Source organism: Misgurnus anguillicaudatus, chromosome 24 (genome assembly GCF_027580225.2).
Source record: "Misgurnus anguillicaudatus chromosome 24, ASM2758022v2, whole genome shotgun sequence".
Taxonomy (NCBI): Eukaryota; Metazoa; Chordata; class Actinopteri; order Cypriniformes; family Cobitidae; genus Misgurnus; species Misgurnus anguillicaudatus.
Window position 1 is genome coordinate 10,152,472 of NC_073360.2, and position 15,583 is coordinate 10,168,054.

A 15,583-nucleotide genomic window follows, 5' to 3' on the forward strand; every position below is an offset into this window, starting at 1 on the left:
AATCGACTTACAAAATAATGCTTTATTACGGAGCCCATAGTTTCCACTAAACTAATATAGTTGGTGTGTCAATATCACCATAAAGTGATTTTGGGTACTTTAAAATGTCATAAATAAAAATCTATATTTTGCATTAAAATGTATTTGTTGTATAAGAAGACCCGGGTGTTAGAAATCCATGTTAGCCAAGCTCAAGTACATTTTATAAATGAACTGCAAGTAGACAATGTACATGTAAACCTCAAAGTAGAATAAATACATTTTCATAAAAAAGTGATTATATAATGAAGATTTGCAAAAAGATCACGTGTCCATTTTTCCACAACACATTTGTTAATCCCTTACGAAAATTTAGCATGGTTTTACTAGTTTAAAAAAAAACACTGTAGTAAAACCATGGTATGGGAAAGTCTTTTGATATGAATGAAATTACTGCCAAAACATGTAATGCCTATAAAATATTCAATGCGCAATTTTTTTCTTAATAAAATCTAGCAACAAACATATTTAATCAAAATTTCAAACAATACTAACTGACCCTCGTTTGTTAATTAAACAATCAAGAAATCACACATAAGGTTTTGCTAACTTTATAAAATAATTTGTTTATTTTCATAACTAATGATTACAAGGTGGACAAAAATTCCAAATATCCCTGCTGAAAAAACAAACAATAAAACCATTACAGAAAATTCTAATGGTTTCCATTAAAACGCCAATAGGAACCTTAGCTTTTCCCATTAAAACCACTACACTGTAGTGTGTTCTGGGCCATATTCCATTAGAACCAATACATAGAACCAATAGAACCAATAGATACCATTAGAGACCAACAAAAACCAATACACTGTAGTGTGTTTTGGGGCATATTCCATTAGAACCAATAAAATTCCCAATAAAACTAATAGAATTTCTGTGATGGTGTCTATTGTTTTTTTCTCAATCTTAACTTCATTAGACCAATTCCTGTTAAACTGAAATATTTCACAGAATCCACATTACTTTGATAACATCCCTTATAGTTATACTATAAGTATAGCAGCCATAGTTTTCCTACAAATATTACTGCTAAAAAATTAGGGGGACTGAGTGGTGTAGTCTACGTGATACACAGGTGTATACCCACTAGGAAAGGTCCACGATTTCTGTATACCCACTTAAAGAGCATCTATGGTCCGATTCACGATTTTACATTTCCTTTGGTGTGTAAGTGTGTGTTAGTACATGTTAAAGTACTTATCGTCTCCAACGTAAATCTCTTTTCTTGGACTACAACACACACACAAATTGTAAGCAACAGTTTACTTCCTGGGATTGGTGATGTAGAGAAGACCGTCATTATCATAATTCCTCCCTCTTCGGTCTCACAACCTGTAAATTAACTCCTGCCACATTTACACATAGCCGGGTATTTAGAGAAACAAATATTTTCCCGCCTCCGTTTTCAATAATGACATTGTGCACAAAACATCAGTTTAAAAAAACTTGTCATTTACATAACCCACATAAATACGCCGTCGAGTGCCATAATAACTATGCCAAACCTATAGGCGGCAGTGTAGGGAGAGGAATAAAGCCATACAAGCCGATCATTTTCATACTGTAGGGTGCTCACGTTAAGCATTTTCTGGTGATTATTGTGATACCTAAAACCCTGTTTCTCCCGGTTGATACGGTTTAGAAATAATAATTTTCTGTGATAAAAACATGGTTTTCGTGTAAATGAGAGGCCAAACCGCAGGGAAATATCTGCGTTTTTCTTTTGTGTTAATGTGGCAAGTCTGTAATCAAACAGTTCATGTGGAGAAAAGTGCTGAAACATAAAATCCAGAGAGTTAACAACGCACGTAACAACATAAATCATCAGTCCAGTTTATTACTTTATCTGGAGGTAAGGATCCACTCATGCTCTAAAAAAAGATCCTGATGTTTTTTTTCATATGATTTACTAGCTGCCTTCAGTTCCTCTTTCAGCATGTTTGCTTGTGCTTGGAAATGTTAAAGTGTCATTCTTTATTTGTGGTGGCTAGTGGTGTCTCTCTACTTTACAACAGTTGAAGTAAACTTTAAATAGCAATAAATTATCAAATGTTTCCATGTTTGTATTCAATTCGTGCACTATTAACAATTGTCCATTTTTAAAATACATATTTGAGTTTGAGAGATTGCATTGGTAACAAAATATACAGTTCATGTTCCTGCCAGACCTCAAAGAGGTATCATGGATTGTAATTGCAACAATATAACATTTTTAACACATATGATATAGTTGTATTGTGAATATGGATTTTATTAAACATGTTAAATTTTATTAAATTGTTTTAATATTTATATTGTAATATTTAATATTTAATGTATTTTGTAATATTTAAGAAAAAATTAGTGTCCCCCAAATTCATGTGGTGTAACAACAATGGTTGTCACCCCTTTAAGAAAGTAGGAAATCTATTTGGACTGCTTCCTGTGTTTAAAGGTCATTGCAGGTGCTGGTTGATCTGAGGGGTGGATGGTGATTGCATTCTTTCTTATTTATTTTCTTAAAGTCAGCTAAATTTCTGACAATTTCATGTGTTGCACTTTATTAGTGGCTGTGGTGTTATGTTTATAACTTGCAGATTTTAAATATTTTAATCAGAATTATATTAATATTTCCTAAATGTCCCCTGATCCTGTATTTTAGAAACCGTAGAATTTAGGCTAATTTGTCTGTGGTGTTACTGTCTTTTTACTGATCACACCTCAGACATACGTTAAAGGGGCAATTAGGATAAGTGGTTGAACATTGGCAAATGCTGGAAGAGGCAAATCTTGAAGATGCCTGAATCTTCTCTGTAAAGTCTCTACAGGGTATGACTGTTTAGCAAGACCTAATCTGCTGGCAGAAAAGGCATTGGAAACGGTATACTTCTTGTTTGTGTTGTCAACAGAGGATATTTCGAAGGTAGCAGAAAAGCCCTTAAGTGAAATAGTATCTTGACGTACAGTTCTAACTACTAAGGATTCAGTTATCCCGTTGAGGCCTAGAGTTTCAGATGCTTGAGACAGTAACATAGTACGTTCGGATCCATCATCTAGGATAGCATAAGTTTGTAATGATCTACCTTTGTAGTGGAGAAGCACTTCAACAACTTTTAGTAGTACCTTGCCAGGGCCTCCAAGACAACTAAGATAGAATGTACCTTTATCTTGTTCATGGCAGTTGATTTGGGATTGGCAAAGTAGGGACTGATAGTCCTATTGGCTGGGAATACTGAGAAACAGCATACTGAGTAGGTAGCTGTGCTGTTGTTGCTTGGGGAAATGAATGAGTATGAGTATGAACTAATGACTGGGAAAAAGAGCTACCTGGTACATAAGTAGTTTGTTGTGGTGAACCACCATGATGTACCTGAGGAGTCTGCAATTGAGGGGATGGACTGTTAGAGGGGTCTGGAACTATTATAGGCTGTATCATGCTACCTGATTGTGGTGTATTGGTTACATTGGCATGTTGAGGTGGACTACGTAACAGTGAGGAAGGAGGGAGAGGCAAAGAACTAGGTCAACTGCCATGAAGTATACCAAGATGTTTTCCATTACATTGTGGACAAGGTTTTTTCAGGTCACAGTTGGCAGCTAGATGGTCCACATCTCCAACATCTTTTGTTTTCTCTTATCCATGCACTCTTGCCGGTGTCTTCTAAGGTTTTAAAGGTGGGACATAGGCCAATGAAATGCTTCTGGCTGGAACAATATGCACATAGATACTTGAAATTCTGTTCCCTTTCTCTTAAGTTCTGGAATTGTTTATTAGTGGGTCTTCGTACAACTGGAGTGTTGTTAGCTCCATACAAGACTGTTCGAGTGTTGGAGTAGGTCTTTGGTTGAAGTTTCATTTGAGGTGGTTTTGGAAAATCACAGACTTGATCAGCCATTGATTGACATCCGGCCTCTTCTTGTAGCCAGGCAGAAAAGTTTATCAAATTATAGCTTTGACCTTTCAGGACTGTACGAGCATAACGGGCAAAATTGGTCACCTGTTCTGTGGGCAGTTTGCTGAGCAGTTGCTGTACATGAGAAGCACAGGACAATTCAGATTTGGCATGGTCTTGACCCTGAGATTGAAGCATGCCAACCAAAGCTTGAACCTTTAGTGCAAAACTACTAAATGCTCTGGTGTCACCTTGTCTCACCCTGGGAAGAGCTAGAATGTCTTTGATTTCTCTCAGAACTAATTGGTGAGGTTGTCCAAATTTCTGCTGTAGTGCCCAAAGAGCCATAGTATATGGTCGAGGGTCATTAGCATAAGCTAAAGCTAAATCACTAGCAGGAGAGAATTTTAGGTGGTCTAGCAAAATATGGTACTTGTAATGTTCTGATTCGTGAGGTGACAACAAATTTGTCAAGGCTAACTGCAGCATTGCAAATTCCTGTGGGTCCCCTACTGAAAAATCCAGCTAAGACCAGCATAAGCTGGTGAGCTGGTTTTAGCTGGTTTTGCTGGTGTAGGAAGCTGGTTTTGCTGGTGTAGCAAGCTGGTCTAGCTGTGTTTTGGTCACATTTTAAGCTGGTCTAGCTGGACATGCTGGAATACCAGCTGGCCCACCAGCATGACCAGCTTTGTCAGGCTGGGAGGACCAGCATAAACCACTTTAACCAGCTAAAACCAGCTACCAGCTTATGCTGGTTTTAGCTGGATTTTTTAGTAGGGTCATCATTAACCAAAAAGGGGAAGGTAGGCCCTTGAACACGAGAAGTAGAGTATGGAGAAACTGGGTAAGGTGCATAATATGGCTGGGGATATGGATAAGGATAACATGAGGCTGCAGTTGACTGGGCAGTAGGGGCAGTTGATGGAATATAAGGGACAGTTTGCTGCACAGCGAAATTCCCTGATGGACTGACTGACTGAGGTTGAACTTGTATTTACGGATGGATTTGGGATTGGCAAAGTAGGGACTGATAGTCCTATTGGCTGGGAATATAGACTGTATCATGCTACCTGATTGTGGTGTATTGGTTACATTGGCATGTTGAGGTGGACTACGTAACAGTGAGGAAGGAGGGAGAGGCAAAGAACTAGGAAGAATTATCACATTCACGTGCAGATTTCTGTTTAGCCTTCTCAATACATGCACACAATTCTTGAACAATACTTGTATTAGCCAAGGTAAGCATCATCATCATCATCATCATCATAGTCATCATCAAAAGACTCAAATAGTTCAGAATGTTTAGAAGAAACTACTAAATGTGACATTTTAGACATAATCTCGTTAAGCATACCCTTCAGTCCCAGAATTTCTTCTTTAACGTCCATATCACATAGATCATTACGAGACTGTTCATGCTGCAGAGATGATCATGGATTCTCCATTTGTGTTTGGTGATGATCACTTACAACTGGTGTTAGTGGGGGAGGAGGAAGAGGAGCACGTTCTCGTAGCATACAGTCCGCATAACGAGCAGGAGGCCTTCTCATTCTTAGGCTACGCCGGACTGCAGGTCCTAAATGGTAATCCATTTCCACCAAATTACTACAATCCGGCTCGAAGGACCATTTGTTGAATACTAGATGTTAAAAGTATCCAGGGTTCAGTGGACATGTAGTACTTGGTGGTGTGTTTTGTTAAAACACGGGACAGATACCATTCCTTTGCTTTCATTTATTCTTGTTGACATTAAAACTGGATGCACATTACCCAGGATGATAAAGATGGTTTTCTGGTCACTACAAACAATACAATAAAGAAATCAGGCTCAAATAATAATAAAGATGGAAACCATACAACATCAAACATAATATCAATAAACCTACTAATGACAAATATACAGCCCATCAAATTCAAATAAACAATACAATAGAAAACTTACATTACACACCTTGTGGAAAAGACTCAAACAAGCATGATTGAGTGCTCAACTTCAGGCCCACACCTCACCAATACAAAAGAACAAAGAAAGGAAATGAGGTCTGTTTATAGACCTCAGCTGGGAATTATGGGTATTGAAGTACACTCAAAATGGTGATGCAATGTAGTATAAAGGGTAAAAAAAGGAAAAATAGTCTAATTCACAACAATGAAAATCTGACTTTTTCCATGTTTAAGTACTATGATTGGGTCCCCAGTGCTTCTATCAACCTAGAAAATGTGAAAAAGATCAACCCAGTAACTTAGTTTTGGTAAACCATTCTCTATAAGCACATGAAAACATAGGTCATTTAAATTTGGCTCTCCTTATGATGTCATAAGGAGCTCTTATTATAATAATACCGCCCCTTAATCTGCACTATCCAACAATCCAACCACAGCACTGCCATTTAGTGCAGAGAAAAGCGAGAATTGAGTTTTAATTGCAACAAACCACCATCATTGTGATCAGTAGCTACGTTTACATGGACACATTTTGCCTCCATCGGATTAAAATCCTTCCGGTTAATAAATCCTATCATAGCGTTTACATGAACACTTAATAATGTGATCGGATTGATGTGCGTGTTTATATGACACAAGATTTACATCAGATTTGATCATTTGACATGCCCACATTGCACAAATATAGTTTCACGCTGTTTCAAGATTTGCTTTGTGCCTCACTGATTATAAAGCAGCAGCAAAAACACCCACTCACGTGTGCCCAAAAAGCGTTTTTACTTCACGCGGTGCTGCAGGGACCGTTCGCGAGAGCAAGTCCAAACACACGCGTTTGTGGATCAGAGAATAAATCATGGACTGACCGGACAACGCTGTCTTGTATCACTTTATGGGGAATTGGACGGATAATAGGAACAAGATTAACAAGACAATCACTTCTTGTGACTTCCTTCAGCAAAACATACTCGAGTTATTTGCGTCACATGTCATTGCGGCAATTCTACGTCATTGCATGTGTGCATATGCTCCACACTCCCGTCCTGTAGGTGGCGGAAATGCACCTTTCAGTGCGTTTGCCAACCGCCATTAAAAAAAGAAAAGATAGCACATGCGCAGAGCCTCCCAGTTTCAGTTATCCATCCGATCAAGTGTATACATGTCATTTTGAGCGGATTACAAACGGTATAAACCACCCCTAACAAGCGGATTCGATTTTTAATCAGATTGGCACTTTTTAGTCCGATTGAGGTGTTTACATGGAGCATTTTTATTCAGATTGATCATTTAAACGGATTACAAATGTCCATGTAAACGCAGCTAGTGTTTGAATTTCATCAGCTCATTTGCATTTTAAGGGACACCCCAAAACGCCACATTTTTGCACACACCTACAAAGTGGCAATTTTAACATGCTATAATAAATTATTTATATGGTATTTTGAGCAAAAATTTCACATATGTACTCTGGGGATACCAAAGATTTATTTGACATCTTAAAAAAGTCTTGTGACATGGCCCCTTTAATGTTTTGGCAGTTTTTTATTTTTAAGAATTATTTTAAATTAACAATGTTATTAAGCTTAAATTTGAATGGATATAGTATATTAAACTAATTAAAAATACATTTTATTAAAGAAAACAAACAAGCATTTTTAAAATTTCTGCCTTTTATTTGCCACCCCAATTGAAGAACCTAAATTTCCCTAAATGTGTTCATTTTTATACACTGCTTGTATTATATGCAAAAAAGTAGCTTTTTATATCAATGACTATGCAAATGAGAATTAATTTTTGGTCATAATTTATGGGCATGTACACCATTTAATTACTGAATGGTAATGGTAAAGTGGATATTTTTTTGTCCTTTCATGCATGTGTTAGCCATGGTTTGAAGATTGTAAACAGTTTATTAAATTCTTGTAAATTTTGGCCCTGAGTTAGATGTTGATTGATTAACAATAAACCAGTCTAAAAATCAGTCCAGTTTCCCCAGCTGTAAATGCCATTGGCCGTTAATGTCTTTTCTTGCTTATAATAAACTGACATGTTGATAACACATTCAGTTTATGTGTTTATGAGTACACTTTCAGAATGCTCTCAATTACATGAAAATGCATACTGTGCATCGGGGTGTCACGCTGAAATGAGTGACAAACACTGAAAAAAATTATTCATTCAATTTACTCAATTTTTTTACGTTAAGTGGTTGCAATCAATTTGTTTAAGCTACATATAAACAAAAGTGTATTGTTTTGTTTAGTTTTTCTCATTTTTTTAGTTTAAATGTAGCCTAAATAAATTGATTGCGAACACTTACCTTAAAAAATTGAGTAAATTGAATGAATAATTGTTGTAGTGTTAAATGCGGCTGAAAACGCCTGGAGGACGCCGAATTGCAGCTGTTTTTTCAGTTGAGCGCCAGCTTTCTTCAGCTGAGTCCTAGATATGTACACTAGATGTCGCCTTGGGGTTCTAAGCATGCGTCAAAACCGCCGCCATCTTGGAACAGGAGTCTTAGCAAGTAGCTAGGTAAACTGCTATCTCCGCCTTTGAATTCATGGACAATTCTGGACTTTTGTGCTGCGTATGGATGTTAGGGCTACTAGCACTATGCATTATAGTTAGAAAAAGTAGATTTTTAAAATATCAAAACATAATTTTTTCTGTACTCAATGCTAAATACATGTCTGACTGTTGGAACAAAACCAAAAGAAAACCTATAAAATCACATTCATGACGAATTTATGGTGATTTTATTTGCCTACAATGATGCTGATGCAAGGCTTCCCTGTTTCAAGATGGCGGCTCTATTTGACGCATTCGTTCCAATGAACTGCAGTAGCCAAGGCAACATCTAGTATGCAGCTGAGCACTTTGGTTGCTGTGATACTTCAGCTGTGAACCGGTTGGTTACTGTTTTAATGTCCCGCCCCTCCTCTAATGTGATTGGACGGCCGTGTGAGAACTGACAATGACAAGCGAAGCTTTTCATCTAAAGTTGAATCTCTTTCAACCCTCAGCGGTTATCTGCGCTGAGCGCCGGCTTTCAGCGTGGATAAAAACCGCTAGCTGTTGGCTTCTTTGATAAAGCTGAGCTTCCGTGTCACACCAAAGCTTTTAAACGCAGCTGAAAACGCCTGGAGGACACCGAATGGCAGCTGTTTTTTTCAGCTGAGCGCCAGCTTTCTTCAGCCGAGCGCTTTGGTAGCTGTGAAAATTCAGCTGTGAGCCGGTTGGTTGTTGTGATATTTGTCCCGTCCCTCCTCCACTGTGATTGGACAGCCATGTGAGAACTGACATTGACGAACAGAGCTTTTCACCCAAAGTTGAATGTTTTTCAACTCTTGCTGCTGAGCGCGGAAAACCACTGAGCGTAAAATAAACGCTAGCTGTTGGCTTAAAAAAAAAACCCTGCTGAGCTGCCATTAGAAACAATTGAAAACATGTGCTGGTCGCGGGTGTAAAAGCTTTGGTGTGCACACCCCCTTAAGGGTGAGAGGGAAAATTCACAGTACACTTACTACAAAATAGACCCCTTTACGGTTCACGTCACAGGCAGTTCCCACTGCGCATGTCGGGGTCAGAAAAGCCATTACAGCAGATTGAGTTGGTTATTATTTGGTATCGTCAACAATGCCTACTTACGTTGTGGGCTGTGAAAATCGCACCAGGTCTTCTGTTAAGTTTTCGCGATTCATGCAGAATCTTAAATACAAAAAAATACAACATCTGCAGCTGCAAGCAATTAACTTGCAGACTGGAACAATGCAAAGATCAAAGAGGCTTGTGTTTGTAGTGCTCACTTCATTTGAGGTAAGTCATCGTTTTTCAGCCCTGTTAGATTATATTATAAAGCCTCGATGGTATGAAGAGTTTGACCCCATGCTGCGTGCGCACCCAATAGTCATTCAATGTTTACAAACCTTGAAGGGGCCTATAGACTGACTGACATTATAGAAAATTTGTGATTACTATAATTTTAATATATAAATACCATCAGTAAACGGTACTTAGTCAAACCAAAGTTAATTTCACATGGGACTGTATTTAACGTGCTAGGGATATAAAAAGAAAAAAATTTTCTTAATAAAATAGAATGTAGATTCAAAAACAAAAAAGAGCATGATAAAACATATAATAAAAAGATAAATTATTTTTATTTACTCATATGCTCAAACTGTGAGGCAGACTGCCTATTTTTCATGACTTAATATTATCCGGTATGTCATGTCAGTGCTATGCACCACTAAAATAGTGTATTTGTTTTAGTGTTCTCAGTTTCAGGAGTACACTGTAAATTTTTTTCATCTCTGCACTGAAGTGTTTACAGACAGGAATCCTGTTTATCTTGGACCCGATACAATAATTTCAACCCAATATGTGTGGATTACAAAAGTTTTTTAATATAGTGTATCTTAAAAGTATCAGTGCTGAACAATATTTTTATTTACTAGTACCAATAACAGTAAAGCATTTTATACAGGATATGTTATATGCATAAAGATTCAGATACAAGATGAATAGGTGTGTCTTGAACATGAAACTGGAGAAAGTGAATTAGAGCTTCAGAGCTGCAGCGTGTGCGTAGTCTCTATACAGCTTTATATGCAACAGCACTTATCTTTGCATGCGTCTCAGTTTATATTTGTGGACATTAAACTCTAAGGATTTTGTGCTTCTTGGTTACTCTTGACGGGTAAGTGCATTCAATGTTTTGAAAGACAATGTAAATATTTATTTTGAAGTTTTTGTATACAATGTTTATGTTAAAAGTTCAATAATCAATTGATTTATGGATTTTTTCAACACAGTGTTTTTATTAATGATCAAAAAATAATGGTATAAAAATCAATTACAAATGTATGTAATACCGAAGATATCATTTTTATCAAGCTAAAATATCTCACTTGCTATAGTTTGGCCATATATATTGTAGAGATTTCTTTCATTTCCTTTCAGAAATATTTTAAAATTGTAAAGATAAGTATCAACAAGTGCAGCCAGACCAACAAGGATGTAGTTGGATGATTTGTTCCACTTTCTTTCAAATTAAAACTTGATCTTATCATAATAAAAAATTCCTAACCTCACAGACTGGGTTATTTTTAACAAACGTTGGGTCAAAAAGAGACGAACCCAACATGCTGGGTGGTAATTTAACCTATTGTATCCTGGGTTGTTTCAACACATATTGCTGGATTGATTAACCCATTGTTGGGCCAATATAAAAATTTTCTGAGTTTATTTAACCCAACGCCTGGATTTGTCCCTTTTTAACCAAATGGGCAAAAAAATAACCCAGCAGTTTTTAGACTGCCAATAGCGTCCTCGTGCCTTGCAATGTTTATTTATGTTTACTCCACACATTCCAACACATGCTTTCTTTGCATATCAGTGTAAATGTGCAGTTTATGACCACCTAGGTTCAGTTTGTAAAAGTTTGGTTTCATGCATTTGGTAGTCTAGGAATAGTTACATCTTTATAAAAAATTCAGGGGTTTGCATCTCTGAATTAACTGAACAATCTGATTAACTGGTATTAAGTAATTGTTTCTGTATCATCTTTCATCTAACATTTGCAAGGCTGTATGTCAAGACAAAAGTCAATTAAAAGTTACTTCAAAACTCTCTAAGATTCACTAACTGATTCACTACATGGGAATCAATGATTCGCTAATTAATAATTTACAATTGATTTACTATACGTGGACATTTATTATTCCTGTTCGTCTAGTTCCCATAAATCCAAGACAAATCTTAATGACGTTAAAATCCATTGGAGTGGAAGTCTTGTATAGTCAATAGTCTTGTAGGTACACTGTCAGAAAAAAGCTACAAAACTGTACCTTTTCTGTCACTGGGGTGGCAGCCTAACCTCAAAGGTTCATTTTTGTACCTTTATCGCGCATTGATTTGTTGTACATTTTGTGGTACATTTTTATACCCTAAGAACCTATTGTGTACCTTTAGGGAACAATTTTGTACCAGTAAATTTTTTTTTAATGAGTTAACTGTACCTTTAACGGTACATTCACATGGGGCGAAACCGTTAACGCTTCCCATTCACTTTTAATAGGTGACGTCATGCATTGCTGAACTGAATTGTGACTTTGTCGGCGCCGTGTCACTGCCGTTGAACATTTCTCAACTTTTCAAGCGGCAATGCAAGCGTCAGCCAATCAGATTGCCTTATCCAATTACGTTTATGGAAGACCAGAGCTTGTGTTGCGGCCACTGTGATTGGCTGTTGGCTACGCTTCAGACAAGCCTTCCGTTAAGTATTAACGTTTATGCCCCGTGTGAATGCACCGTTAACGCTTGACAGAAGGCTTGTCTGAAGCGTAGCCAACAGCCAATCACAGTGGGCGCAACACATGCTCCGGTCTTCTATAAATGTAATTGGCTGGCTCTGCCTAGGTTATTTGCATAAGGCGATCTGATTGGCTGACGCATGTGTTGCCACTTGAAAAGTTGAGAAATGCTTAACTTCTGCCGTCGAGCAACGGCAGTGACGCGCCACAGACGGATCCACAATTCAGTTCGGCAACGCATGACGTCACCCATTAAAAGTGAATGGGAAGCGTTAACGCTTACGCCCCGTGTGAATGTACCGTAAGGGAACACGTAATGTACCCAAAAGGTACAACATTGTATTATGTTGTAACTTTTTTCAGTTCCCATATATTGTTAAACTGTACTGTAAAGTGTGGATAGAAATGTTGGTCTGGGGTTATAAGGATTAAAACAATCCATAACCAAGTTTGGTATAAAGTAAATTTGTCATTTAAACTTGAATTCCTCATTTAGCTCAATCCTGTTTTCTCTTTGTTTTCTATCCAGTTCCCGATTCAACAATGAAGCACTTGTGGAACACCACAAACAACTGCTCCATCACCGAGTTCAAACATACCATCTATCCAGCTACATATTTGTTCATCTTTTTCCTTGGGCTTTTTGCCAACCTCATATCTCTATACTTCTTCATTAAAACATGGAAAACAAAGAGGGCTTTCTCTCCAGTCAACATCCTAATGGTCAATCTCCTCATGTCCGACCTGATGATGGTGTGCTCGCTACCGCTTCGAGCCGCGTACTACCTCATGGACTCCCACTGGGCCTTTGGAGACGTCACCTGCCGGATCATGGCCTACGTGTTTTACGTCAACATGTACGGCAGCATTTATTTCCTTATGGTGCTGAGCATAGTTCGCTTCGTGGGCATTGTGAAGCCATTCACATACATGCACTGGCAAAGCTCTCAGAGAGCCTGGATAATTTGCATCATCGTCTGGTTGATCATGTCCGTAGCCTCAATTCCACTTTTGAGAGCAGGAACTTCTGAGGACCAGGATGGACATATAAAATGTTTGGAGCTGGACTCGTCCGTGTTGCAGACCATTATCGTACTGAATCGCAGTGTCTTGTTTGTAGGCTTTGTAATGCCTTTCACAGTCATTTCTGTTTGTTACATTTTTGCTGCGTTGTATTTGTTAAAGCTGAAGAAGGCTAGAAAGAGATCTCAGTTAAATCACAAGAAGTCTTGCTCTCTTGTGATCATAGTGCTTCTCATTTTTCTCACGTGCTTCATGCCGTATCACGTGGTCCGAACTATCTTCTTAGAGGCTGAGATGGATGTCCAAAAGAACGGTTACGGAGACTCCTGCTTTTACATTCAACGCCTGAGAGAGGCTGCGGTCATCACACATTGTCTGGCTTCAGGAAACAGTTGCCTGGATCCACTGCTTTTCTTTTTCGCGGGTGAAAACTTTATTAGCTTTTGGCGTGAGAATACATCAAGGCGGCAAAGCTGTACAATAGACCAGAATGTAAAAGTTATGGTGAAGTGCCAGACACTATCAGTCGGTTAAGACTGGTTTAGTGTGTTTGGGACCTGTCGGGACTTGAGGGGAAAGAAGGTAGATTCCCCAAATTCCTAAATGGCAGACAATATATGCAAGAGTGATATCTTCCTATGGGAAAGAAAAATCTCAATCTCTTAAAAGTGGCACAGGGAGATTATCTGTTTGTCCTACCAATGGAAGATGGAGGGAGCGATGAAACTTTATGTCTTATGTCTTTTTGTTTATGTCACGTTTGAGACAAGGCAGGCAAGGAAGCAGATCCAAATGCAACTTTGTTTATTAAAATAAACAGGTATGGGAAGAGATAAACACAGACACATAACCCAGCACATAGACATAAACAACGACTGACAAAAGACAAAGCCAACACTAGTAGGGCTATAGGATACACTCAAAGGATAACAAGAAAACGAGAAATACATGGGGAACAATCTCACAAGGCCCAATAAAACAAAAGAACTACAAGGAACTACAAAAATGGCAGACAGAAACATAACTTCAAAATAAAAGTACAGGACCAGGAACACAGAACAGGAATAAACTAAAAGTCCAAAGACACAGAGACAGGGCCGTGACAGATTAATAACAATTATTGTTTTTGCAATGTTGAGTGATGCTGCAGGAGTTTCACACATATTATGTTGTTTCTTGTAGACACAAATGAGTTTCAGAAGAGATCTCTACCATGTCTGACACTTTGCTCATGCACTTTAAAAAAAAATAAGGTCTGTGATTTCAAAATAAACTGAAACATTTCTAACAGAAGACCAAATGATCTGAGCGCAATACAAATTTATTTTATTATTATATTATTTTATAACTTTATATTTCTCTTAAAGAATGCATTTTTCCTGGTAATGTAATTTTAAATTTTTGTAAATATCAGCACATTGCACGTAGTTGTCCAGTTGTGTATTTCATGTAGACACTGTAAATTAAAATTGTCTATATATAGTTTTGTATAAAACAGTTCCAGTCCTTGATTTTGATTGGTCAATAGCTGTGGTTTATTTACAATAAAACACAGCTATGATCGCTACACCCAACAATTCTGTGTTTAACCCTAACCACGTAACTCTTATTAGTAATCACCATTTGCAACGTAAACATATTGGGGTGGTTTCCCAGACAGGGATTATCTTAAACCAGGACTAAGCCTTAGATTAATTAGGTAATATAACTACTTTTAACAAACACGCCTTACTACAAACATTGGCGTGCATTTTGAGGCAAAATTAAGGGCACTGATGCATTTTAGGATATGTCAGTGATGAAAGTTGTTTTCAGTTTGGACAGCTCTTACATTTATTTTAGTCTAGGACTAGTCTAATCCGCCCCATTATGTGAAATATTCTTTTGCTTTTCACAGTCGGTCAGGGACAATTTTCCCAGCGAAAGAAAGGCTCTTAGTTAATTCATGCAAGTAGGGATATAATTTTTTTTTGCTTCCATTTTTTGTGTGGTAGTGCTGCGTTGTGTGAATAAATCACGACTGAAGGGAGAATGTACCGCATGTTTTTAAATAAATCTATCATTTGTAAGTATTGTAGCATCTGTTTCTGTTTGTGTTGCAAAGCATTATGGGTAGGGTGGCCATTCATGCCAGTTCCGCCGGACACATCCCAAACATGTTTTCGGGTTTGTTCTCCGGAAGTCACGTTGGTCGATCGCATACGTCAAGGTTTAATATTTCGGGTTTAATTTCAGAAAAGCAACCGTTACATTTCAAGATAATAATGCAACTACAATGATTGTGTGTCTTAAAAAAAAGAAATCTTAATTTTCTAATGTATTTTAATTGAAATGGGAGAACCTCGATGACGTATGCGGTCGAGCAACGTGACTTCCGGAGAACGCACCCAAAAA

At 37.7% G+C, this 15,583-nt stretch overlaps 1 protein-coding gene across 1 annotated transcript; it reads left to right on the top strand.

The window, feature by feature from the left end:
• Window positions 1-10,365: 10,365 nt before the first annotated feature.
• Window positions 10,366-15,258, top strand: cysltr2b (cysteinyl leukotriene receptor 2b). Its single transcript, XM_055195468.2, is given in 3 exon segments — window positions 10,366-10,551; window positions 12,696-13,582; window positions 13,584-15,258. Coding segments are annotated over 2 exon segments (963 nt in total). The 5' UTR covers window positions 10,366-10,551; window positions 12,696-12,709; the 3' UTR covers window positions 13,674-15,258.
• The last annotated feature ends 325 nt before the right edge of the window (window positions 15,259-15,583 follow it).